The 26,549-nt window shown below is 37.6% G+C and overlaps 1 protein-coding gene across 1 annotated transcript in view; it reads right to left on the bottom strand.

Moving 5' to 3' along the window:
- Positions 1-5,247: 5,247 nt before the first annotated feature.
- LOC100030460 (solute carrier organic anion transporter family member 4C1-like) overlaps positions 5,248-26,549 on the bottom strand; it is a 125,630-nt gene continuing 104,328 nt past the window's right edge. Inside the window, exon 13 of the mRNA XM_001379924.4 lies at positions 5,248-8,460. Coding sequence (XP_001379961.1) covers positions 8,300-8,460 — 161 coding nt within the window. The 3' untranslated portion in view covers positions 5,248-8,299. The remainder of the gene's footprint in view (positions 8,461-26,549) is intronic.

Raw genomic sequence — 26,549 nt, 5'->3', positions numbered from 1 at the left:
CTGTGTTTCTTTCTGGGGTTAAGCTGAGAGATCTGACTGATTTGTGAAGAAGAAAGAAGATTTTGAACTGCTGTTGTCCTCCATCTTTCTAACTGTCTGAGTCACACTTGTGACTCCCCAAACCCTCAATTTTATCTCATTTAGATTAGGGAAATTCCTCATCCCTCTTACTTCAGTTTCCCATCCTGTTATCCCAATAAACCCCTTGACTGAGAAAGCAACTGGAGTATCTTTATAATTCAACTCAGGAGGGAAGGAAGGAGCCAAAGGCTTCAAGATTTGGAAGGTAGGGGAGGCAAAAGGGAGAGGTTGGTTAAAGGAGGGGGTGAGGGAGGAAGGAGGTTAGGAAGTAGATTGATCCATCAGTGATCAGGAGGGATCAGTAGGCAAACCCCAGAGTAAACCCCAGGGCAGTCCCTTATAGGCAGTGTCCCCTGTGTACCAGCATCTCTGTGTGTGTGGCATCCCCCAGCATTTCTCTGTCCTACCTCCATTACCATTAAGGAGCCTCCGGTCCCTGTAGCAGCCTCTCAAGTCATAAGCCAGAGAACAGAACACCAGTCATTGCTGAAGCAAGTTTCCCCTCAGTTTACATCTTTATTTCAACACCACCAAGAAGGAAAGACATTGTTTCAGAAAGGCACCTCTCCTGCAATCTGGGCTCTTCTCTGCTTCCTCCTCCTCTTCTTTCTCTTCCTCCTCTTCTTTCCCCTCCATCCAGAAAGGATGATTGATGAGATTTCTTTTCTTTTTGCCTGGGAGTAGACCCACTCTACTCCCTTCCATACATCTCTAAGCCATGAAGCTCAGTACCTCTTCCAGTCCCTTGCCAAATTTAGGGATTAAGGAGATGGGGTGAAGGCCATTGTGCCTTTGCACAGGAAAGGAGTATTTGGAAGAAGTTGACAGGTGCCATAGAGCTAATTTGTCTTTCCAGCTGGGTGGCTCAGTGGATGGAGAATCAGGCCTAGAGACAGGAGGTCCTGTGTTCAAATTTGAGCTCAGACACTTCCTAGCTGTGTGACCCTGGGCAAGTCACTTACCCCCATTATCTAGCCATCCTTTTGCCTTAGAGCCAAAGCGCAGTCATGATTCTAAGGTGGAAGATAAGGGTTTAAAAAATGTGTAATCGCTTCATCATTATTTTTCTCATGTGGGGATGATGCTGTTTTGGGGTGTCTTTTTTTTATATATACTTACCACAGCTCATACAAATGCTTTATCCTTGACATTTACATTATTTTCTCAAGACCTACAGAATGAACTAAGAACTCAGCACCGATCCATTGTTTCTCCCTGAAATATTGGTTCCCGATCTATGCAATGCTTAATCCTGACTTTTGATGCTGCTCCAATGTAATCCGCTTGGAATTATTGACAGCACCGGCCTTCCACATAGAGAAACAAACATCCGCTTCAAGTTTTATGTCTCAAAAGATCCGCCAAATAGCTTTAGCCTTAGAACGTCATCCTACAGATTCGGCCTTTGGGGGGATGACGACACTGAATCCTCGGGGTCTTCTTACAGAACAAGTCGGGCTGTGTCTCCACCGTCCGGTATCACCTTCATTCATCGGCACCAGCCACGGAGCAGCCGAAACGGATCTCTCCGAAAAGCGTGGTCAAGGATGAGCAACGCCATTTCCGCCATTCAGAGAAAACACAAGAGCAGGAAACAAGACTGCAGCCATGTCTCTGGACAGCCTGTGGGGCAAGGGCCATGTCAGAGGCACATTCGGTAAAGAAAGATGAAGCAATGAGGTGATGGAGCGATCCAGGGAGGACCATGGAGCAGTCTGCGGAAGAAGCGTCCTCTAGAGGCGGTCTAAGAGGACCGGTTGAGCCCTGTGGTGTGTGAAGTAAGACACGCCCCACAATTAGCAGAGATCCGTTCCTATGGTGATAGGAATGCCTGCAGAGCATCCGCACGTGCGTGAAGTCTCGCCCTTCCTTCAATGCGCTGACGTTACAAGTGACGCAGAAGGCGGGTCTTCGAGTGGAATCGGACACTGTTGGAGACATTTATGTGCGTCACTTCCGATATTATTCAGACACGTTTCCCCCCTCCAAATGTCACCGAGGCTGTTAGTCTTCCCAGAAATCCAACAATGGGATGATCACGAAAACCGATCCTTCACCCTCATGGACAGACGGAAGGTTTACTTGGAATACTTATTCACAATTGCATGTATTTAGGATATTTATTTCCGATTGTACAGTTGTAGGTGTGGATACATGCTTTGGCACCTGGCATGGCCACGTCCGGAACATTACTGCGTCATAAGAAGGGAAGGGTCAGAGCGTCCTGGGATGACAAAGGACAAGAAAACGTGCAAAAACCAGAAACTGGGAAACAAAAGACCATCATGTGAATGGAAAGAATAGCAAAAAGGAAACTGGCCACCACGCTATCATAAAGAACAAATCAGGCCTTGGAGAAAAGCTGAGAAAAGGAGCCCGTTCTTCGAAGAGGCCGAGCACTCCTGGCGCCCAGTAGTTTACGCTCTCAAAAAACGACCCCCGTGTTGGTTGCTTTTGCCAAAGGGCTTTCCCCTCCTCTTCTTTTTTTTTAAACTTCTTACAAGAGAGAGTTTGCTGGAGGCACAGTCAGAAATGATGTGATGGACAAACAAAATATATCAATAAAAAGAGGATATGCAAAAAACATCCCTGGTCAGGGGCAGCTGGGTAGCTCAGTAGATGGAGAGCCAAGCCTAGAGACAGGAGGTCCTGGGTTCAAATGTGACCTCTGACACTTCCCAGCTGTGTGACCCTAGGCAAGTCACTTGACCCCACTGCCTAGCCCTTACCGCTCTTCTGCCTTGGAACACAGTATTGACTCCAAGACGGAAGGTAAGAGTTTTAGTATATAAAAACAAACAAACAAAAAACATCCCTGATTGCACAGCCCATTCCCTGAAAGTTATATCTTCAATGGCTATCAATTTTGATGGTTCCATGTTGTGGCGATGTCTGCCATAATTTTTACAGGCAAATAATCTTTTCTTTTACGTTTAACAAAAATGTTACATTTTACCCAATACCTGTAATAATCTGACACGGAACTTTTTTGAAGTTATATGGCCCAAATTGTCTCCCTCCGCTCAGGGCATCTGATTTGAGCTATACACATACCATCAAGCAAAATATTTCCATATCATTCATTCTGTAAGAGAATATTCATATAAAACAAAAACCCAAATAAGCAAGGAAAAATTGTGTGCCTTCACTAGCATTCCTGCTTCGACTGTTCTTTCTTTGGAGGTGGAGGGCGTTCTTTGCCCCAAGTCCTTCAGAATGATCCTGGATCGTGGAACTGCTGGGTATAGCTCAGTCCATCACAGTTGATCATTCCACAGTACTGCTGTTACTGTGAACAACATTCTCCTGGTTCTGCTTGTCTCACTCTGCATCAGTTACACCTTTCCTTATCTTTTGGAATCTTCCTAGTCCTCACTGTTTACAGCACAATAGCATTCCATCACTATCACAGACCACGATGTGTTCAGTCATTCCCCAATAGTTCGACATCCTCTAATTTCCCATTCGTTGCCACCCCAAAAAGGGTTGCTAGAAATCTTTCATGTAAGTGGCTCTTCACCCCTCCTCGTCTCTTTGTGCTTTGGGAACAGGATTGCAGGAACAAAGAGTAAGCACGGCTTCATAGCTCTTTGAGCACAGTTCTGGATGCCTTCCAGAAGAGTGGATCAGCTCACAACTCCACCAACAATGCCTTAAATTTTTAATGTCCCGATTTTGCCACATCCCTCCAATGTTTGTCAGTTTCCTGGACTGTCATATTGTTCAATCTGATAGATATGAGATGTTGTATGTCTCTAATCAAGAGTGATTAGAACATTTTTTATATTATTGATAGCTTTGATTTTTTTTTTAATCTGAAAACTGCTTGTTCGTATCCTTTGACCATCTGTCAATTGGGGCTTTTATCAGAGAAATTTCTTATCAAATCTCTTCCCATGTTGTTGATTCCCTTCTGATCTAGATTACATTGTCTTTGTACTTTTTAATTTCAGGTTAATAATCTTATAGTTTATTGTTTAAAGTAATTTCTTCTTTGTAGATTAAATATGAATTATCCAACAATAATTCAGTCAATGAAGTATTTATAAAGTTTATTGTGATAGATATTGGTGATCCAAAGACAAAAACAATAGTCTCTGCCTTCAAGCAACTTTCTGTCTACTAAGGAATACAATATGTAAAAAGAAAAAAAAATGCAATATAATTTGTGGAGAGCTGTAATTAACAGGGCATCAGGAAAGGATTCTCAAAGAGGTGGTAGATGCACTCTGCCTTGAAAGAAGCTAGGAATCCTATAAAATGGAGGTGAAGGTCAAGTGAATTCCAGGCAAGGGAGGCAGCCTTTGCAAAGGCATGAAGGCAAAAGAATTAGGAAAATTATAAATAGACTGATTTAGCTGAAATATGGAAAGTATGAATGGAAATCTTATAAAATAAATATGGACAGCACAACTGGAACTTTTAACTATATCAAAAACACAGAAGAGAAAGTGAATGCCCACCAATGGGGGAAATATTGTGATATAAACATATGAGAATATTATTTCACCAATAATGAGAGATTTATGTATTTAGAAAACCTTGAGAAGTCATATGAGAATTCATGCAGAGCAAAATAACCTTAATCAGGAAAACATTTTATATAATAGACACAATTGTACAATGGAAAACAACATTGAAGAGCCTCAAAACAAAGAGAGAAAGAAGGAAGGAAGGAAGGAAGGAAGGAAGGAAGGAAGGAAGGAAGGAAGGAAGGAAGGAAGGAAGGAAGGAAGGAAGGAAGGAAGGAAGGAAGGAAGGAAGGAAGGAAGGAAGGAAGGAAGGAAGGAAGGAAGGAAGGAAGGAAAGTGAAAAAAATATTATGGAAGTAGAACTGTTAAGAGTTAGCAACTGACTTGATAACATGTGGCAGAAGAAACAAAGGTTAACGCAAAAACTGAAAAACAAAATCAACTGGGAAATGCTGTTATATTAATTGAAAGAGGAGATTTGGAGAGTGGGGAAGCTGATGAGTTCTGATTTTGACATGAAGTCCATTGTGTTCAGTTATGAAGTCCTGGCACTCAAAGGTGCTCATTTTTTAGATACTTGATATACTTGATATAAAATATTATGCTGAGCTTTCTGGTTGATAAAATTAAATAAAACAAACATCTTCATAAAATATGGTGCTCATTGAAATAAAAATTACTTTCCAGCAAGTGATTACTTCTTTAAAATTTATTGAAAAAGATAATTCATCTCAATTCTTCTTCAGTTGACTATAAGAGGTAATACTTTTGTTATTTTAGAAATATGTACATAGATTGATTGTTCTGGTGAACTCTACAATAAGTATCAAATTTATTGATTTTAATATATTTGCTAATATATCAAAAACCACTGAGCATGCCAAATGGCTTCCATAGTAAAAAGAATATTTTTCCACTTGTATAAAAATAAACTTATTTTTATAAAATAGCTTAATTAAAATTTAATAGTAGATTCTCAAGTAGACAAAGATGAGAAATTTAAATAATTGATTTTAAATAGTCCCGCAATATAATCCTGCTGAATTAAGGTATCAAACGTTCTGCTATTTTTATTTATAATAAAATATACTTTAAAAGTTTACTTTTCTTAAGTATTTAGAATTTATATTATTTGCATAGCTATAGTAATTGTACATAATTTGTGCATATTTATTTTGCATTTACATATTATAAACATAGCCTCAATACTCAAAAGTCTAAATGATTAACCCAATATTGTACAATAAAATACAAAAATAGTAAGAGGGCAGCTTCTACATTAAAGTTTCTATTAAAAATAGTGAGAATTTTCATATGCAAACCATTTACTGAATATAAATGAATATTCTGATTATAATGCATGAATTTCAACTTGCATTGTTAGAAGGAACTCTTGAATTAAAGAAAACAAAGATGCATGCAAGTATTTGCTTACTAACACTGCATTCATCTGACATCACTGAGGAATGAAGTGTTTCACATTAAGCCAACTTTCTAGATAGCTTAAGCTTTCTTTTTAAACACTTTGGGTGTGCATGTGTGCACAAGCACATGTGCCTGCACACAATGGGTAGGTGTGCAAGAAAAACAGTTTTTTCATTTCTAAAATATGTGAACTATTCCATTTCTCTATGGAACATATCAGCTGAATACAATCAAACTTGTTCTTGTGCATTCAATGTCTTCAATATGAATATTGGTGAATGAACCGTGATACAGGACAAGATACTCTGCTAAACTACTGAGGTATATAGTGGCGTCTTTTGTACATTTGGAGTTTTTCTGTTCTTGTCAATGTTATTAATTCTTTTGTCCTTTCTCCTAGCGTCATTTCACATTGCTCTCAGTATCTCTACAGATCTGGCTTTATTTTCTGCCTTTGTACTTTCTCTCAACAGGTACCATGATTTCTACCATCAATATGCTAAGTCTTATAAGTATCTCCACTCTAGTAGGAAACATTGGGTACCATTTTGGCATTGACCTCAGGTTCCAAGTCTCCTTGGTGCCAGTGCCTCGGACTTGCTCTCCAGGTCCCTCATCTCCGCACTTGGGTTCCTGTAAATGTATCCCTCCTGCTTGGTTCTTCTAGTTTTCCTCAGGCTTCTCTCTGACTTTTTTCTAGTCCTCAGTTACTCAGACATGATCTGACTTTAGCCTAGTTGCAGATTACCAAAGCCTTATTCCAGCATATGGCTTGTTTCCCCTCCCTCCCTTCCTTCTTCCCTTGGAGAGTCACGCCATTGATCCATGGTTACCACATTGGCCTCTTCAAGGTCTTCACTCACTATTATTCCAATACTGTAAAATCGGGTGTCAAACTTATAGCTTATGGATTTCCTGAGTCTGGCTGCAATCAGATGAAAGTTAAATTGGAAAGTGTTTATTGAAATAAATTAGAATACATCATATGGAATGTTAATTTGTCATTTTCTGAATCAAGCTGGGTCTCACAGGGATCCATTTAAGTTTGGACACGTCTCCCATACATTAAATTTGATCCCCCCCAAAAAAGGTAATAGAGACTGCTAGATAATAGAAGTTATTGCCAGGAGTATTATTCTACATTCAATTCTTAGTCAATGCATTCCATAAAAGGTTTTGCAGTTGACTCTACACTTCCAACTATGGGATTTGTACAGGGACAAATTTTCTTTGATGCTGAAGAAAGTTTTAATCCTGTGATCTAAAATAACTGAGATTTAAAAATAAAATAAAATAAAATAAAATAACTGAGACTTCCTAAAGCCTGATCCAGCCCATAAACTCTTAAAGTAAAACTTATCTTGATAGTGAAAAATTTCATTTTTTATCACATTTTTCAAAATGTCTTAAAGATAATATTTTAACACTTCCTCTGTAATCAATTTATTTCATGGGCATTTAGTATAGGCAAAGATTTGTAGTAAAAGTTATAGATATTATGTTGAGAGTTTGTTATTTTGTTTTCTTTTAAATAGGGAAAAGTATTTTAAATAATATTCCAATATCATTAGAAATATCAGTGTCTGTCTCTTCTGGAATACTTTAAAAGAAAGGTAAAGAATATACATATACTCGGTATCTACTAGATTATAAAAAATAAGTAGATAAAGTACAATTTTGAAAGGATTTACAATCCAGTAGCTTCCCATGATAAAGGAGTGTCTAGGATAAAAGAAAAACTAGAAATGAAACACAATCATCTAGTCATCCCCCACATAATCGGTGCAGTCCTAGATCTGCTTAAATAGAATCCTTACTACCTAATAATTGTGAATTAGGCTTTGAATAATTTAAGCTCTGACACTCTAGAATGAAAGTAGTAAATAAATACGAGTCACTTTTTTTAAGCTGTTGAAGAAACCTAATTGTCTACGGCTCTTATAAAGTTGGATTCACATTTTACTAGTTCTGTGTGTCAATGAACTTTCTTTACAGTGTTTCTTTGGAATTTAGTAGATAGATGACCCTTGTTTTTAGGTTTAGGTTGGAATTTCATACCCCTGAAAAAGAAAACAACTCTATAGGTTTACCTCCAGGTTTGGGATCTTTTTAATGGAATGTAAAAGTACAGTATCTGCTTTCTTACTTCTGAAGTGACAAAAGGAAGTATGCGTTAAGCTCTCAAGACTGAATTCAGTTGTTTTCTCTCTTGACCACATCCAAAGGGTGATGTTTTTCAGTGGGTGTGGATAATGCTGCAATGGTAATCCAGTTCTTAAAAACGAGTCTTTCTTGGGTCAAATGTCCTCTTCTTTTCTCTGCTAGCCATCGTGTCTCATTTTGCTGTGATCAGGTTCTGCGGGGACAGAAGCCACGACGATGTTCTCGTTCTGGAATGTGACATTGGTGCCAGATGGAGGAGGCTTGTACAAGAAGATCGCAAGGGCATTGAAGAAGATAGTTAGTACTTTACAACCAAAACCTGAAAATGAATCAAGAAATAAACCCAGAGGTTTCAGTAACTTGGAACAAAAGGAAGCTCTCTCTACAGAAAGTAATCAGGATCTTAACAGTGAAAAGATATGGTTCTCCGTTGTGAATCTTTGAAATGCAGGGGAGTAGATTGGATGCATCCTATAGGAACACAGGCAAATTCTAGTTGGAATAGGAATGGAAGAAGCATTTACTAAGCATCTACTCTGCACCAAGCATTTTGCTAAGCACTTTACAAATACTATCATATATGGTCTAGTTTTCCAATTTTGTCCAACACAACTAATTGAACCTTACTGCCAATCTCTTCTAAGTAACTGGAAGAATGATTTTTCACAATTACTATACATCAATAAACATTATGCTTTCATAGAAAAAAAGACAAATATGCCTTCAGACAGTTTCAAACATTGAGCACCTACTTATGTCCAAGAGACGGTGCTAAATGCTTCCGCATTCGTCTCTCTGTCCCCAATCTGACCTCATCTTCCACAGAATTGCTAAACTAAACCGATGTCCTAAGCCCAAATCTGACCATTGGGGGTTTTGTAATTAATATACAATAACTAAAGTATTATATTTTATAAAGTTTATTAACAACAACTAGAGTAAAAGGTACTTAAACCACCCATCCTGCTCGAGAAAGAGCAAGAGGGAGGAGCTCCAGAACTTATAAACAATATGTGAAGACGCCAAAGTGGACAAAGGGAAAAGGAGTCTAAGTAATACAGAAAGGAATCTTGGATGACGTAGTTCAAAGGTTCAAGAATTTCTAACTATATACCCTTCCTTGAACTCAAAAAACACTGATGACTTCCTATGCGTGTAAGACAAAATACAAAATCCTTAGCCTGGAATTTAAAGCCTTCCACAATCTAGTTCTTCCCTTCTTTCCAAGCTTTATTTCTCTTAATTAAATAATTAACTAATTGATTCTGCATTTTAGTTGGACTTCCCTACTAGGTTCCTCTTTGTGAAATTCCCCGTCCTTCAACTGTACCTTTGAACAAACAATCCTCCATATCTTGAATATGCTCCTTTCTCAGCTTAGGCACACACATGCCTTAGCTTCTTTCAAAGCACAGTATAAGCTACATCTCCTATATGGGACTTTTCCTGATTCCCCATTCTCTTCCTCTTGAGATTACGACATCGTAGAACATTATATTTCAAAGGAGAATAAAAGAGTGTTCTCTCTGCTGTAGGCACAAGTCCGACAAAAACAATTTTACTAAATTTAGTATTAACTGGCTCACCAAGCTATCACTGTTTGAGAAAGAGAAGAAGAAGAGGATGGAGGTGGAAGGGGTCATTCAAAATGGCACTTTTCCATACTCTCAACTATATCTATTTCTGCCCCAGGGTCATTTGAAGTAATATTTTTAGAACTCTTGGATGAGAAAATCACACTAAATAAAAATTCAGTTTTGAGTTAACTTCTCAAAATGATATTTACTACAAAATTCTATGACAGACAATTTCCTCCAGAGTCCTCCAACCATAAACAAAGACATCTCCTCAGAGGATATAGAAGAGGAGACAGTTCTTAGATAGATCTATTGTCTAATCACTCCAGGTAGTCAATATTCTTAGCAAGATAAGAGGTGGACTCCTACTTCTAAGTCCTGGTTATTATCTTTAATGAACTTTTCAGGAAAAGGAAAAAAAGCCTTTTGTCCCCCACCTAATCCAACTCCAAACAGGGGTTTGGATAGGGTTATTTATCAGAATAAATATTACAGCTTAATTTTTTTTTTCATTTACTTGTTTTGTTTGGTCAATTTCAAACATTATTCCTTGGTTACAAAAATCATACTCCATTCCTCCCTCCTTTTCCCTCCTCCCATAGCCAACATGCAATTCCACTGGATATTACATGTGACCTTGATGAGAACCTGTCTCCATGTTGTTGATGTTTGCACCAGGATATTCATTTAGAGTCTACCTCCCCAACCATATCCCTTCAACCCATGTAGTCAAGCAGTTGCCCTTCTTTGGTGTTTCTACTCCCAGTTCTTCCTCTGATTGTGGATAGTGATCTTTCTCACACATTCCTCCAGGTTGCTCAGGATCACTGCATTGACACTAATGGAGAAGTCCATTATGTTCGATTATACCACAGTGTAACAGTCTCTGTGTACAATGTTCTCCTGGTTCTGCTCCTCTCACTCTGCATCACTTCCTGGAGGTTGTTCCAGTCTCCATGGAATTCCTCCGGTTCATTATTCCTTTTAGCACAATAGTATTCCATCACCAACATATACCACAGTTTGTTCAGCCATTTCCCAATTGAAGGGCAGCCCCTCATTTTCTAATTTTTGGCCACCACAAAGAGTGCAGCTATGAATGTTCTTGTACAAGTCTTTTTCCTTATTATCTCTTTGGGGAACAACCCCAGCAGTGCTATGGCTGGATCAAAGGGCAGACAGTCTTATCGCCCTTTGGGCATAGTTCCAAATAGCCCTCCAGAATGTCTGGATCAATTCACAACTCCAACAGCAGTGCATTAATGTCCCGACTTTGCCACATCCCCTCCAGCATTCATTACTTTCCTTTACTGTCAGGTTAGCCAATCTGCTACATGTGAGGTGATACCTCAGAGTTGTTTTAACTTGCATCTCTCTGATTATAAGAGATTTAGAATACTTTTTCATGTGCTTATTTATGGTTTTGATTTCTTTAACTGGAAATTGCCTATTCATGTTCCTTGACCATTGATCAATTGGAAAATGGCTTGATTTTTTGTACAATTGATTTAGTTCTTTGTAAATTTGAGTAACCAGAGGTTTTTGTTATGAAAATTATTTCCCAATTTGTTGCTTCCCTTCTAATGTTGGTTACATTGGTTTTGTCTGTACAAAAAAATTTTAATTTGATGTAGTCAAAATTATTGGTTTTACATTTTGTGGTTATTTTTCTAGTTCTTGCTTGGTTTTAAAGTCTTTCCTTTCCCAAAGATCTGGCATGTATATTATTCTGTGTTCACCTAATTTACTTATATTTTCCATCTTTATATTCAGGTCATTCACCCATTCTGAGTTTATCTTTGTGTAGGGTGTGAGATGTTGATCCAAACCTAATCTCTCCCACACTGTCTTCCAATTTTCCCAGCAGTTTTTATCAAATAGTGGATTTTTGCCCCAAAAGCTGGGATCATTAGGCTTCTCAAGGACTGTCTTGCTAAGGTCATTACCCCAAATCTATTCCACTGATCTTCCTTTCTGTCTCTTATCCAGTACCATATAGTTTTGATGACCACTGCTTTATAGTATAGTTTGAGATCTGGAACTGCAAGGCCATCTTCCTTTCATTTTTTTTCATGATTTCCCTGGATATCCTTGATCTTTTGTTCTTCAAAATGCACTTTGTTGTGGTTTTTTCTAATTCAGTAAAAAAGTTTTTTGGTAGTTCAATGAATATGGCACTAAATAAGTAAATAAGGTTGGGTACTATTGTCATTTTTATTATGTTAGCTCGTCCTACCCATGAAAATTTAATGTTTATCCAATTGCTTACATCTAGTTTTAATTCTGTGGAAAGTGTTTTGTAATTGTGTTCATACAGTTCCTGTGTTTGTCTTCACAGATAGATTCCTAAGTATTTTGTTTTGTCTAGAGTGATTTTAAATAGAATTTCTCTTTCTAATTCTCGTTGCTGAGATATGTTGGAGATATATGGAAATGCTGATGATGACTTATATGGGTTTATTTTGTATCCTACTACTTTGCTAAAGTTGTTGATTATTTCAACTAGCTTTTTGGTTGATTCTCTAGGATTCTTTAGGTAGACCATCATATCATCTTCAAAGAGTGATAGCTTGGTCTCTTCATTACCAATTTTAATACCTTCAATTTCTTTCTCTTCTCTAATTGCTACAGCTAGTGTTTCTAGTACAATGTTAAATAATAGAGGTGATAATGGGCATCCTTGTTTCACTCCTGATCTTATTGGGAATGCATCTAGTTTACCCCATTGCAGATGATATTTACTGATAGTTTTAGATAAATACTGTTTATTATATTTAGGAAAGACCCATCTATTCCTATACTTTCTAGTGTTTTCAATAGGGATGAGTGTTGTTTTTGTCAAAGGCTTTTTCTGCATCTATTGAGATAATTATGTGATTTTTGTTGGTTTGCTTATTGATATGGTCAATTATATGGATAGTTTTCCTCATATTGAACCATCCTTGCATTCCTGGACTGAATCCCACCTTATCATAGTAAAAAACCCTCATGATCACTTGCTGGAGTCTTTTTGCTAGTATCCTTAAATAGGATCTTAAATCTTAAATAGATTTTTGCACCTATGTTCATTAAGGAAATTGATCTGTAGTTTTCTTTCTCCATTTTTGACCTGCCTGGCTTTGGAATCAGTAACATATTTGTGTCATAAAAGGAATTTGGTAGAACAACCTCTTTGCTTATGTCAAATAGTTTGTATAGTATTGGGATTAGCTGTTCTTTGAATGTTTGATAGAATTCACTTCTGAATACATCAGGCCCTAAGGATTTTTTCTTAGGGAGTTCTTTGATGGCTTGTTCAATTTCTTTTTTCTGATATGGGATTATTTAAGAATTCTATTTCTTCTTCTGTTAATCTAGGCAATTTATATTTTTGTAAATATCCATCTATATCACCTAGATTGGTATATTTCTTGCCACATAATTGGGCAAAATAGTTTTTAACGATTGCCTTAATTTCATCTTCATTGTAGGTGAGGTCTCCCTTTTCATCTATGATTCTGTTAATTTGGTTTTCTCCTTTCCTTTTTTTTATTAGATTGACCAGTACATTGTCTATTTTTTTAAATACCAGCTTCTAGTCTTATTTATTAAATCAATAGTTCTTTCACTTTCAATTTTATTAATTTCTCCCTAATTTTTAGGATCTCTAATTTAGTTTTCTTCTGGGGGGGGTTAATTTGTTTGCTTTCAAGTTTTTTTATTTGCATGTCCAATTCATTGACCTCTGCCCTCCCTAATTTGTTATTATATGAATTCAAGGATACAAATTTTCCCCTGAGTATTGCTTTGGTTGCATCCCATAGATTTTGGAAGGATGTCTCATCATTGTCATTTTCTTCAATGAAATTATTAATTGTTTCTATGATTTGTTCTTTAACTAACCTATTTTGTAGAATCTTATTATTTCATTTCCAATTAATTTTTTATTTGGCTCTCCATGTGCCCTTACTTATTATTATTATGTTTATTGTGTTATGATCTGAAAAGGTTGCATTTATTATTTCCGCTTTTCTGCATCTGATTGCCATGTTTTTATGACCTAGTACATGGTAAATCTTTGGGAATATACTATGTGCTGCTGAAAAGAAGATGTATTCCTTTTTGTCCCTATTTATTTTTCTCCATATATCTATTAACTCTAATTTTTCTAAGATTTAATTCACATCTCTTACCTCTTTCTTATTTATTTTTTTTATTTGATTTATCTAGTTCGGATAATGGTAGGTTCAGGTCTCCCACTAATATAGTTTTACTATCTATTTCCTCCTTCAATTCCACTAGAGAAATTTAGAAATTTGGATGCTATACCATTTGGTGCATACATGTTGATTACTGATATTTCCTCATTGTCTATACTCCCTTTTATCAGGATGTATTTATCTTCCCCATCCCTTTTAATCAGATCTATTTTTACTTTGGCTTTGTCAGATATCATGGTTGAAACTCCTGCCTTCTTTCTATCAGTTGAGGTCCAATGGGTTTTGCTCCAACCTTTAATTCTAATCTTGTGAGTGTCTACCGAATTCAGATGTGTTTCTTGTAGACAAAATAATCCACTCTTCTATTTGTTTTCATTTTACGGGTCAGTTCATTCCATTCACTTTCAAAGTAATGATTGTGACTTGTGTATTCTCCAGCATTTTGATATCCTCTCCTAGTTCTGTCCTTTCTTCTTTTCTTCCTTTTAAACCAGTGGTTTGCTTTTAATCAATCCCTCTAATCCTCTCCCTTAATATGCTTCCCTTTCTGGCCCATCCCTTTTTGTTAACTTCTTATTTTTTTTAACTTCTCTTAAGTTCCCTCCCCCTCCTCATTCCCTCCCTTTTTTGTACTCCCTGCTCCACCCCCCCCAGTTTTCCCTTCTCACTCTCCCTGAAGGATAAGATAAAATTCAAGACCCCAATGGATCTAGATGCTCTTCCCTCTCAGATTGATTTCACTGAGAGTAAGGTTTAAGATTTACCTATTAGCACTCTCTTCCTCTCCTTTTTATAAGAGTATTCTTCCCCTCCCCTTCCCATGCATATCTTTGTGTGATAAAGATTATCCTATTTATTTTATTTCTTCAAGTATCTCTTGGGGTCATCTTCAATTTCCCCCCTCCCTTTTTCTTTTTTTGCATATGATCCTATAGCACTTATTACCCCAATGAACAATTCTTCTAATTACTATAATAATGAATATAATTTTTGAGTGTTACAAATTACATTTTCCCCATATATTAATATAAATAATTTGATCTGATTGTTCCCTTAAAGGAGAAAGTTTGAGTAAAAAAACATTTTCCCCTTTTCCCTCTCTTTCTCTTTCTCTGTGTTTGGATAGCAAACTTTCCACTTAGTTCTGGTATTTTCTTTACAAATGCTTGGAAATATTCTATTTTGTTGAATGCTCATACTTTCCCCTGGAAATATATAGTCAGTTTCGATGGGTAGGTGATTCTTGGTTGAAGACCCAATTCTCGTGCCTTTCTGAATTTCATATTTCAAGCCTTGTAGTCCTTTAGTATGGAAGCTGCCAGCTCTTGTATAATCCTGATTGGTGCTACTTTGTATCTGAATTGTCTCTTTTTGGCTTCTTGTAGAATATTCTCCTTAGCTTGAAAGCTCTTGAATTTGGCAATTATATTCCTGGGAGTTGTCTTTTGAGGGTATTCTATGGACTCTTTCAATGTCTATTTTTCCCCTTGTTCAAGAACATCAGGGCAGTTTTCTTACATAATTTCTTATAGTATGATGTCAAGCTTTTTGTTTTTTTCTGGCTTTTCAGGTAGATCAATGATTCTCAAATTGTCTCTTCCTGCTCTGTTTTCCTAATCCATCATCTTTTTTTTTGTTTTGTTTTCTTCTATTTTGTCAGTCTTTTCACTTTGCTTTATTAATTCTTGCTGTTTTGCCAGATCATTGGCTTCCAATTGCCTAATTCTGGTTTTTAAGGACTGATTTTCCACTATAATTTTTTGATTTTCCTTTTCGGTTTGGTCTCTCTGGCTTTTTGTGACTTCCAGCTGTTTCTCCAATTGGGAGTTCTTGTCTTTTAAACTGTTATTTTCTTTTTTGAATTCTTTCCCACTTTTCTTGCCAGAAGGCTTCCATCTTTTTGATAAGCTCCAATTTAAATTCTTCAAGAGCTTGTGGACAATTTCCATTTTTTTTAAGGTTTTGGTGCATTTATTTGAATTTCCTCTTCTATTTGCTCTGTAACCTGGGTTTTTCCTCCATAAACATTTTCCAGTGTCAATCCTTCTTGTTTTTCTTGATGGAGGGAGGTTGTTGTTCCTGGGTACTATTTGTCATCACTGTGGAGTTTTTTCCTTTTCTTTTTAGTCAGAAATCTGAGTGAAAAGGGCAGGCTCTCTGTGTATGGCATTAAGGAGCAAGTATTTTCCCTGAGGCAAACTCTCGAGTCTTTGCAGCTTCTGCTATTTGCTGCCCTTGTCTGTGCTATCTTCGGCCAAGTGCCCACGGTCTGAGCTCTTCAGACTGCTGGGGTTTCAGGTCTAGCTGCTCTCAGGTGTAGGTCTTTGGTGGTCTTAGTCAGCTGCCAGATTACTCAATCACTAATTCTGATGAACACTGGCTCTGACTCTGGCTCTGTAAGTGGGTTTGGGGAGGGTAGATCAGGTCATATTTAGGCGGGAACTTTTTTACCCCCTTATAGTGTGGAAAAGCCTAAATCCCATGTACCTTCAATGCTTTGCCCTACTGTAGAGTCCCTTCATTCATATGAATTGTGGGTTTTTTGGTCTTTTGAGGTAGTCTATATCAGTAGTGCTAAGGAGAGGAAGAGTCCTGCATCTAGGCTGCTACCATGTTTACCCAGAAGTCCTACAGCTTAATATTTCTAAAGGAACATAAAAAAAGGTTTTTAATATGCCTTCACACAATATACTTTGTAGTTAGGTCTTACATATTTTGTTCTCCCTGTCACTCCAACCAAAGCCCAAACTCCTAAAATATAATTTCTTGGAGAGGAGGAAGTACTTGGTTTTTGCCTCCTTATTACATCCCCAACATTTAACATAGTTCCTTTCACATAATAAGCCCTTTAAAAATATTCACTGAATGAAATTAAAAAGTGTTAACTACATCATAGATATGTAACAGGTACTTAATGTACAAAATGACCCACAGTTTCACAAATACCTTATCTTCTGCATCATCATATTTTTATTATTTTAAATATAAAACCTCACACTGAAAATATTACTAATTTTTTTATATTATGGCTTTCTAGAGATCATTCATTTTTTATTATAAAGCATCTTCCATCTTAGATCTGTTACAAATTAATTCTACTATCTAATATTGCAGCATTATGGCATTTAAATAAAAATGTTAAAAAAGCAGAAAAGAAATAACAGAATTAAGGAAACACTCAATCAAATTACTGTATTTTTATTTTCTAAAAAAAACCTAATTAAAATCTTAATGTTTGGGGACAGAACTAACACAATTAACACTATGCCTCTCTTCTCTTCATCTCTTCCACTCCTCTGTCACTTCTTTGGTATATTAGTTATTTTATATCAAGTGTAAATAATATATAACTGGAAAACATGGTTTTCTGGAAACATGGTTTGATCTCAAATATAATCATATCTGAGTAATCATAGGCAATGCTTTCATACTGTATCTTTCTATTAAATTTGAAAATACATTATTCAAGATTCTGTAACAGGCATCAATAAAATTGCAGAAATTTCATATTTAACTGGACAATTTTTATAGCTTTCAACTGCATTATTTTTAGGAAATACTTTCTCTCATAATGATTATAGGTTGAAAAGCAAGAGTAAAACACCATCAATAAATTTCAGTGACAGATAAAGATAGAAAAAATAGAAAGGAACATTTTAAACACCTGATTATTTAAAGAGAGTCCACCTCTTTCCAAGGCTAATATTTAACCTCTTTGTGTTTTTTCAGGGCAGTAAATCCTTTATTTCTGCTATTCACTTTCTGTTCTAAGACTAGTTGGCAAGAGTCTATGATTGCTTAAGAAGGAATCTATTTTATTATCTCCATTAACTTTACTGGGTGGATTAGAGTTTCTTTTTCTGTCCCCAGAGTTAGACTTGCTGCCTTTCCAGTGACAGGACGTTTGTTGTTTATTTAGTCATCTTCTTAACTATCTTTTAGCCTTTCCTCAACTGAGCCTTCTTGCTTAGAGAGGGGTTGAATCTTTCATTCCCATAAAGATGTTCACCTAATCCCCTTATTTATCTTTTCAGAATGTGTCTGTAAAGGGATCCGTTTTATTTAAGTGAGTTCCAATGACGGAAATCCGGGAGCCATGTGAAATATTATTCACTCGTGATTTAAATAAACATGATTGTACACTTAAGAAAAAAGCACAGCTGGCTTGAAATCTTGGTTTGTTTTTGTAGAGTGCTTGTGTTTGAAACCATGAAAATCCATCTTTTATTTTCTTAATGTGTAAGTCTATGGGTGAGGTTGAGAATTTGTTTTATTTGTATCTGTGCCTATTAATATGTGAAGAATTGAAAATGAACCTTATCTGAGCACACAGATCTTTCTTACCTCAGCCTGAGTCACCTAGAAAACAACGCAAAAATGCCCTTTCCCCTAAAAATATTGATGCTCTCAATGTCTCCTTGCCCATGTACAGCTTTGCAAACATTGATTAAAGTAGCTGTTGTCACATGGAAATAGGTTCTGATCAAAGACACATGTAAAACCCGGTGGAATTGCACATCGGCTAAGGGAAGGGGTGAGAGGAGGGGAGGGAGGGAAATAATGTGATTTTAGTAACCAAGGAATAATGTTCTAAATTGACTAAATAAAATTTTTTTAAAAAGCTCTTAAAATAAATACATGAATGAATAAAGGAAGGAAGGAAGGAAGGAAGGAAGGAAGGAAGGAAGGAAGGAAGGAAGGAAGGAAGGAAGGAAGGAAGGAAGGAAGGAAGGAAGGAAGGAAGGAAGGAAGGAAGGAAGGAAGTTGATGGTATCAGTTTTAGGTGTGAAAGCTTTTCCAGATAGCAATTACTTCTAAAAGTCTACCTTTTTAAATTCAGTCTGAGCAACTGTTAATCCCTTGATCTAGGCCACTTGGGGTGAAGAGTAGTAAATAGAGGAATGGGAATGGGGGAAGGTTCTCCTTTCCCTGTCTCTTCTGAGGTGTTGTTGCCTTAAAAAACAAACACGGATCCAGGGCAGGAGCTTGTAACAAGACCCAACCACACACAGTCCCTTCTCTTTCCAAGGAAATCTGACTCCAGGCTACAGAAATTTACCAGCAATCCTCCAGCAATGAGTCGACTGGAGCCATGACACTGGGAAAAGTCAGCCATTGGTCCAGATTCTATCACAAGGGAGGAGTTGTGGCTGACTCATCATGATCCCATTTGGAGTTTTCTTGGAAAATAGACCAGAAGGGTTTTTGTCATTTTTTTCCTCCATCTCCTTTTACAGATAAGGAAACCAAGGCAAATGGGTTAAGTGGCTTGCCTAGGGTTACACAGTTATTTAAGTTTCTGAAGCTGGATTTGAACTCAGAAAGAGGGGTCTTCTTGACCCGAGGTCTGGATCTCTATCCACTGCACCATCTAGTGACCCTGGCAAAGAAGCTAAGGAGGTGCTAACTCCATTTCCTCATGGAAACATGTTCCCATCAGGAAGCCCTTATATGAAAGTTTTTTATTCCTACCTATAAAGGCAGCAGGAGCAGCTAGGTCGTGCAGTAATAGAGCGCCACACCTGGAAAAGGTATTTTCCTGAGTTCAAGTCTGGCTTCAGACACTAGCTGGGTGACCCTGGCCAAGTCAGGTAACCCCATTTGCCTAGTCCTTAAGTGCTTATGAGTTATGACTAAGACAGAAAATAAGGATTAAATACACAACATTTCATTTTAAATATTTCTTTTATTTTTATTTTTTTAACCCCTCACCTTCCATCTTGGAATCAATATTGTGTATTGGTTCCAAGGAAGAAGAGTGGTAAAGGCTAGGCAATGGGGGTCAAATGACTTGCACAAGGTCACACAGCTGGGAAGTGTCTGAGGCCAGATTTGAACCTAAGACCTTCCATCTCTAGGCCTGGCTCTCAATCCAGCTACCCAGCTGTCCCCAAATTTCTTTAATTTTAAAATTAATGTAATTAATTAAAAAAATTTTTAAACATTTATTTTTAAAATATTTCTGCTGTAGAGCAAAAGGACAAAGGGAAAACGGTAGGATGTGTTTGGACTGGAAAAAGAGAGCCTCAACCACCCAAACTACATAAATCCACTGTAGCACCAGCATGGTGACTCCGACCTGTTGTTCCTGACCAGAGGAATAGAGGCAGCTGTGGGAGGGTCTGCTGGGAGGTGGGGGGGTTTGTGGGGGGGGGGGGAGGGCATACAGCTCTCTTATAAGCCTAAAGGAAAAGGCTCGAAATTCAGCTGGAGCCAGTCCTGTTCACCCAAACGTTGCTTGGGGAACAGACCTAGGCAGATGAACTCCGAATGGCCCAATGTGGGGAGGGGCTGGTCTGCTTTGAGATCTAGCACGATCTATAATTGAAAATCTGTCACCCTAAAGGGGAACTACATTTCCCGAGAGCCCACTGACTTCCTGTCATTGCGCACTTCCTTTAGACAGGGAGTAAATATCCAGGGGGTAGTCCTGCTCCTCCTCTCTGGGCATGAGATAGCATCAGCGGTGATGGTGGAAAGGGGGGGAAACTTGAAAATAGCTAAGCAGCCAGGGGCACATGGCTTTGATTTTTGTTTTGTATCCTCTTCATTCCTTGATTTCCAATGATCTTTAATAAACCTCCTCATCAAATACAATATCTTTATTCTTTGAGATCAAATTTTAATTTCTACACACCCAAGGAAACTACTACTAAAGGGAAGAGAGTCAGAAAATAAGCAACTAGGGAGTCGCTGGGTGGATCCGTGGGTTGAGAGCCAGGGCTAGAGATGGGAGGTCCTAGGTTATCATTTGGCATCAAACACTTCCAAGCTGTGTGACCCTGGGCAAGTCACTTAAGCCCCATTGCTTCTGCCTCGGAACCGATACACACTGTTGATTCTAAGAGGGAAGGTCAGGGTTATTTAAAAGATAAGAAGAGCAACTGAGGAAAATAAGAGGGAAGAAAAGGTCAGAATTGTCCAAGACCTCAAGAAGAAACCTCAAAGACCGTGAACAGAGACAGACAGATGAACAGGAATATCTAGTGAACAAGTTCCGGCATCTATGAGTCAATATTATAAAGCAAAGGAAGATGCTTGACACTGGGCGAGACAAGAGGCCCACAGGGAGCGCGAGGCGAACGGGAGACCACGACAGGCTGTTTCTGAAGGGCTCCAGAGAGAAATGAGCCCGATGAGAGTAGAACGGAAGAGCTTCACCCGAAGAAAGAGGCCGCATCCAGGCTCACAGAAGAAAGGGAGGGAGAACAAGCCGGAACACACGGAAGTGAGGCACGCTCTGCAAGAGCGGCCAAAGCCATAACAGGAAAAGAAAATAAGCTCTCGATCCAAGTCAAACATACTGAAACACGCGCAGTACAGGGACAACGTGAGGTCTCCAGAATGAACAAAAGACGACGAAACGTTTAGACACTGCAGTGAAAGAAGTCCTGCAGGGGAGAAGCCTAATTCTGGGCTGTTTCGGTTTCTGATACTGCTCTGCAATGTTGTATTTTTCAAGCCTTTTTCCTCATTTCTTTGTCATGATAATCCTAGGAATGTCCTTCCATTCCCTGCCCCAGAGCAGCTCTGATATGAGGATTATTAGCATGGAGAATATAAGCTCCATCCTGTGGAGCAAACAAAAACGAGTCTTGGCCAAGCATGTCTTGGGGTGCATGGCGATTATCTTTTCCCCACTAAGATGAATAGGGGGCAGCTGGGTGGTTCAGTGGATTGCAAGCCAAGCCTAGAGATATATGGGAGGTTCTGGGTTCCAATCTGACCTCAGATACCTCCTAGCTTTGTGACCCTGGGCAAGACATTTAACTCCCATTGTCTAGCCCTGACCACTCTTTAACCTTAAAACCAATATATAGTATTGACTCTATGAAGAAAGGTTTTAAAAAAATGACTTGATCAACTTGGCCAGGCCTAGCCTGATTTTTTCATCTAGATGACTGGCAAGGATAATGGAAGCCTCTGATCAGGCATGTGGGCTGGTCATCATGGTGGGATCAGAAAGGAAATAGAAAAAGAGTAGCCCACCTCCTCATTAGCATCCAAGAAGTAGAGATGTCTTGGGGTGTCTAGGGGACGATTGAGTAATGAACTTCCAAATTCGTTTTTAAATGACTCAAGATGCTGAATGAATTTATCTTTAATCACTGAAACAGATCATGAGCTAATTAATTTATTGGTTATTGCTAGCTTAATCAATACATTAATTTTTCTTACCAATAACTCAGTCTCTTAGAATTTTTAATCATCACACAAGAGAAATGCCCAGAACATCTGAACACACACACACAAATGAAATAATAATTGAAAGAATTTATAGATTACTCTCAGGAAAAAAAGTCTCCAGGCTGTAAATCCCAAGAGGTCTAGGGGTTAAATTTAACAATTCAGATCTGAAAAGTTCTGTCAAGTGAGAAGGAGAAAGACCTTCGAATACAAAAGGAAGGAAATACGAAGAAATCTGATCTACCAGAAAGCCCAGAAGGGAATGGAGTGATGTGTTCCAAACAGCAAAGAAGCTCAGGATGCAGCCCATGCTGACCCAGCCTTCAAATAGGAACTCAATCACAAATGGAAGGGAAAAGGTGGGCATTCAATAGCAGAAACTTTGGAAATATTTTTATAAAGAAAACCAGGACTAAAGAGATTCTATTCTTATTGAACTCCCTCGATGACAGAAATACAGAAAGTGAATGAATGCAGCAACCAAGAACAACAGACACAGGGACAGTAGAGAGACAAATAACCCAGCAGCCAGGAGTGAAGAGAGACAGAAGGCATTGTGCACATCCCCTGGCACCATGGCCCATGGGTAGATGGATGGGCTTTGGGGCTAGTTACATGAAAGAGGGAGGAGGCAGGGGATAGAAGGAATGTACCCCAGTCAAATGAGGGCTACCACGGAAGGGAAGGTGAACTTTGTTGTCCCAGGAAGAGAAGAGCCTGCAGGGAAGTGAGGGAGGGAGAAGAGAAAGGAGAGGGGCTTTTACTTTGATGGTAGCATGGGATTCCATTGGTAAATGCTCCCATGGTGGAGAGAGAAGTTCTGTGAAGGTAGATGGAAACCCCATGCTGAGGATAGTCTGGGGGACTTTGTGCTTGAAAAAACAACTCACTCTATCTGCTTTGGGAGGAGGAGGACGTTGAACTTCTGAGGATAATGGCCACCCAGAAGAGTTGGTGGGCAAGGGCCCAGGATAGAAATTTTGAGGCAAATAAGGAGAAAAAAAAGGTAACCCAAGAAATGATTACTGGTGGAGCTGAATAATCAGGGATGATAGGGTTGAGGGGACGACAATGAAGCAATGATCTCTTAAAAATTGGGGGGAAAAAAAGTCCAGCAAAAATTGATACTGTTTTGGGAGTGAGGCACATCAGAAAAGGGGAATCCATGGGGCAAACTACAAGGCAGGGACTAAAACCTCCAAAAAGGTTGAAACCAGAATGGATTCTTAGGAAATTTTGGTTGAACAAGGAATATACATATGAGAGAGACTAGATAATTATAGAGGTGATGAACCAGAGAACAGTCTAGAAAAGTCAGGAAGATGAATAAGGAAGACAATGAGAGAAATTTTCTTGGAAAAGAGATAAAAAATATATTTTTAAAAAGTAATAAATAAAACTAATTAAAGGGGAGAACATAAGGGATAATCTATGTGACTGACCAAGAGGGACAAAAAGGGGATGTGAAAGAATTCAATAATCAGATAAAAGAAAGAAAAAGAAACTAAAACTCCCAAAGGTTAGGGGTTACCAAAGAAAGATGGGGGAGGAGGGAGGGTCCAAGGGTGAAGGAATACGACCACCTTAAAAAAAAGATTAAACTAAATAACTGAAAGACTATAGTATTATTTATATAGGATGACTTTCTGGGAAGGGTAGAGGGAGATTCTTGGGATACTTATGATAATGTAAGGAAGTAAATATCAATAAAATTTATTTAAAATAAGATTTCAAGTTGGTCATAAGTTTTAAATTGGAAAGTATATATTCTCAAAGTTAAATCACTATAAACCCATGCTGATATTTGAATGAAAGTCGTCTATCTAGCAATATTTTACCGTCTCGGCATTATAAAAATATCTGATTTTAGACTCAAACTGTAAAAGAGAAACGTGTACAACGTTTTCAGTCTTGAGAATTTAGCCTCCTGGACAATTCCTACATCAGATGTTTACAACAGGTAGTTGTTGCAGCAATGTCTGTTATAAACATTTGGCTCATAGCACATAAAAAGCCATTTCCCGAAGTAGGAACTGTGTCATTAAGACCAGAGTCAACAGAAAACCTTCTGGGCCATCCCACAGCCAAAGCGAAGGTTTCTTCTTCTGGATGTTCTCATCCACATTATCATTATCGCAGCTGTTGTTATGGTGCAGGAGCTGGACGGGGAACCCGTGAGAGGAGTCTCTGTAACAGTGTACTGGGGAGGGAGAATCCAAAAGAATCACCGTGTCGCTATGCTTACTAGAAAGTCTGATCGTCTGAAATAAAATGGCTATTGGTCCATGAACTAGAACTTAGAATAAGTGTAACTGTAAAGACTTTGTTCATTAGATGTATCTGCCTTATTTGCCACGTCTATATACAAAGAAACTCTTCCACAATACAAGACTAAAAACGTGGTTCTTTGTAACCTAAAAATTGGAATCAGATTGTTCCTATTCAAATGACAGTTTCTTTTCTCCCCTCTTTCCTCCTCCAAAAGTAAACACGATAGAATTATCTTCAAAGGAATTTAATATAAAATCCCAGGTATGGGATCCCTGGAATACTATTTCATTAATTATTTGGAATAAGATTAAACCACTAAGTGATACATATACATACATATAGATAGATAGATCTTAAAGTCACATCAAATGGAGATACAAAAATATGAACACAAAGTTTGTTATCCTAACGCTGAAATAGTTCTGCAAATCAAATTATCTTCTATAATTAAAAATAACCCATAAAATAAAACTAAGTTTTATTTATGGCATAATGAAGACATATAGTAGTAAAATAAGAGTTTCAAAAAAATACTTCTTCAGTAATCTGCCTTGAATGGAGGTAAGTTTAGTTTGTCTTCAATATTATTTTCCAAAAATATCAAGATAGGGAGATCCCAAATATTAAAATATGACAATTTAACCCCTTTCGAAGTCCTCCCTCTATTTCTAAGATTTTAATCGCTCACTTTTTTTTTCAAAAAATAGTGCTTAGTTTAATTGTAAATAAGGTATAAAATAAGGTATAAAATAAAATAAAATAAAAACAAAGCCCTTACTTGGCTTTGATATATATTAGTGACATTTGGGGACACCTGGTTATATTACTGTACATGAAATAACTATATCTTTTATATTTGGAGTGACTAAACTATAATTATTACTGAGGGAATGACAATTAGAGAAACAATTTATGTTGAAATTTATACCACTGTTTTTTCCTTATCCTTTATTCTTATTATATATCCTTAATCCTTCTCTCCTAATATGTATGATAGAATTACATACATGACAAAAAATTATTAATTGGATAATTGACACTCTTAGTCATTGACTCTTAAATACTGCATACTAATGGATTGTTGAGATTAGCTTATTTGTTGTTAATTATCTGTTGGCTTCAATAATTTGTTATTAGTAATTATGTATTTTCAATTGTGGATGCTGATTCTGATGAAAACTCCTGGCTTTGGTTTAATATTGAATTTCAGATAATTCTTTGATATTTGTTTTTCTTTAAGGACATTATTTCTCCATGCGATGGGCATGAGCTCCTTGAGGTAAGGGGAAGCTGACTGGAATAATCTGAAGCCTTTTACTTAGTCCATTTTCTAGTCACATAAAATGATGGGGAATAGATTAAAAAGAAATTAGAGCACACTACCTTTATACAATCATGTATGATGGGCTTTCAAATAACTATTCACTAGTGATGTTGTAGAAAGCTTTTCATTCCCAGAAACCAGAATCATTTAGAAGAGAAGAGGACCTCTAAATAAGTCAGCCACTAATATTATTATTGCACAAAGTTTTTGGATTCTATATATTGGAAATTAAATAGGAGAGAAGTAATGACAGAGCAACCTCTCCCCTACTTGAGAGGAAAAAACACAACAATTAAGCAATATAGTCCCTAAAACATCAGGAACTTTTTCCTATGATGCTATTTTTTCAAATCTTTACTTCCTGTCTTTTTAACAATATAAAACAGAAGGTAAAGGGTTACACAAACAGGGTTAAGGGACTTGCTGACAGTCACACAATGAGGAAGTATCTGAGGCCAAATTTGAACCCACATCCTCCCAATCCCAGGCACAGAACTCTATACCATGTGCCACCACTCAGATGACTCAATGATGCCTATTCTTAGTAAGCGCCATCCTCTCTAAACCTATTGTACTACCTATTCCTATGAAAATGTCATTATCGGTTTGTTTGTTTTTTTAATGTGCTTTGTTGTAAGCTTTGATAATGCTCTGCAGAGGTAGCTGGGTGGCACAATAAAAAGAATACTGGACCTAGAAACTAAAAAAATCTGAATTCAAATCCCCCACTCACTAACTTCCATTTGCCTCAACTATTTCAAATTTAAAATGGGGATAATTGGAGTATGGAAGATGGCAGCTTAGAAGCCGTGAGAGCTGAAACTATTCTAACTATCCTTCCAAACTGATC

This window comes from Monodelphis domestica, chromosome 3 (assembly GCF_027887165.1).
Source record: "Monodelphis domestica isolate mMonDom1 chromosome 3, mMonDom1.pri, whole genome shotgun sequence".
Lineage (NCBI taxonomy): Eukaryota > Metazoa > Chordata > Mammalia > Didelphimorphia > Didelphidae > Monodelphis > Monodelphis domestica.
Note: the sequence above shows the minus strand (reverse complement) of the source record. Positions and strands in the feature narration are given on the sequence as shown.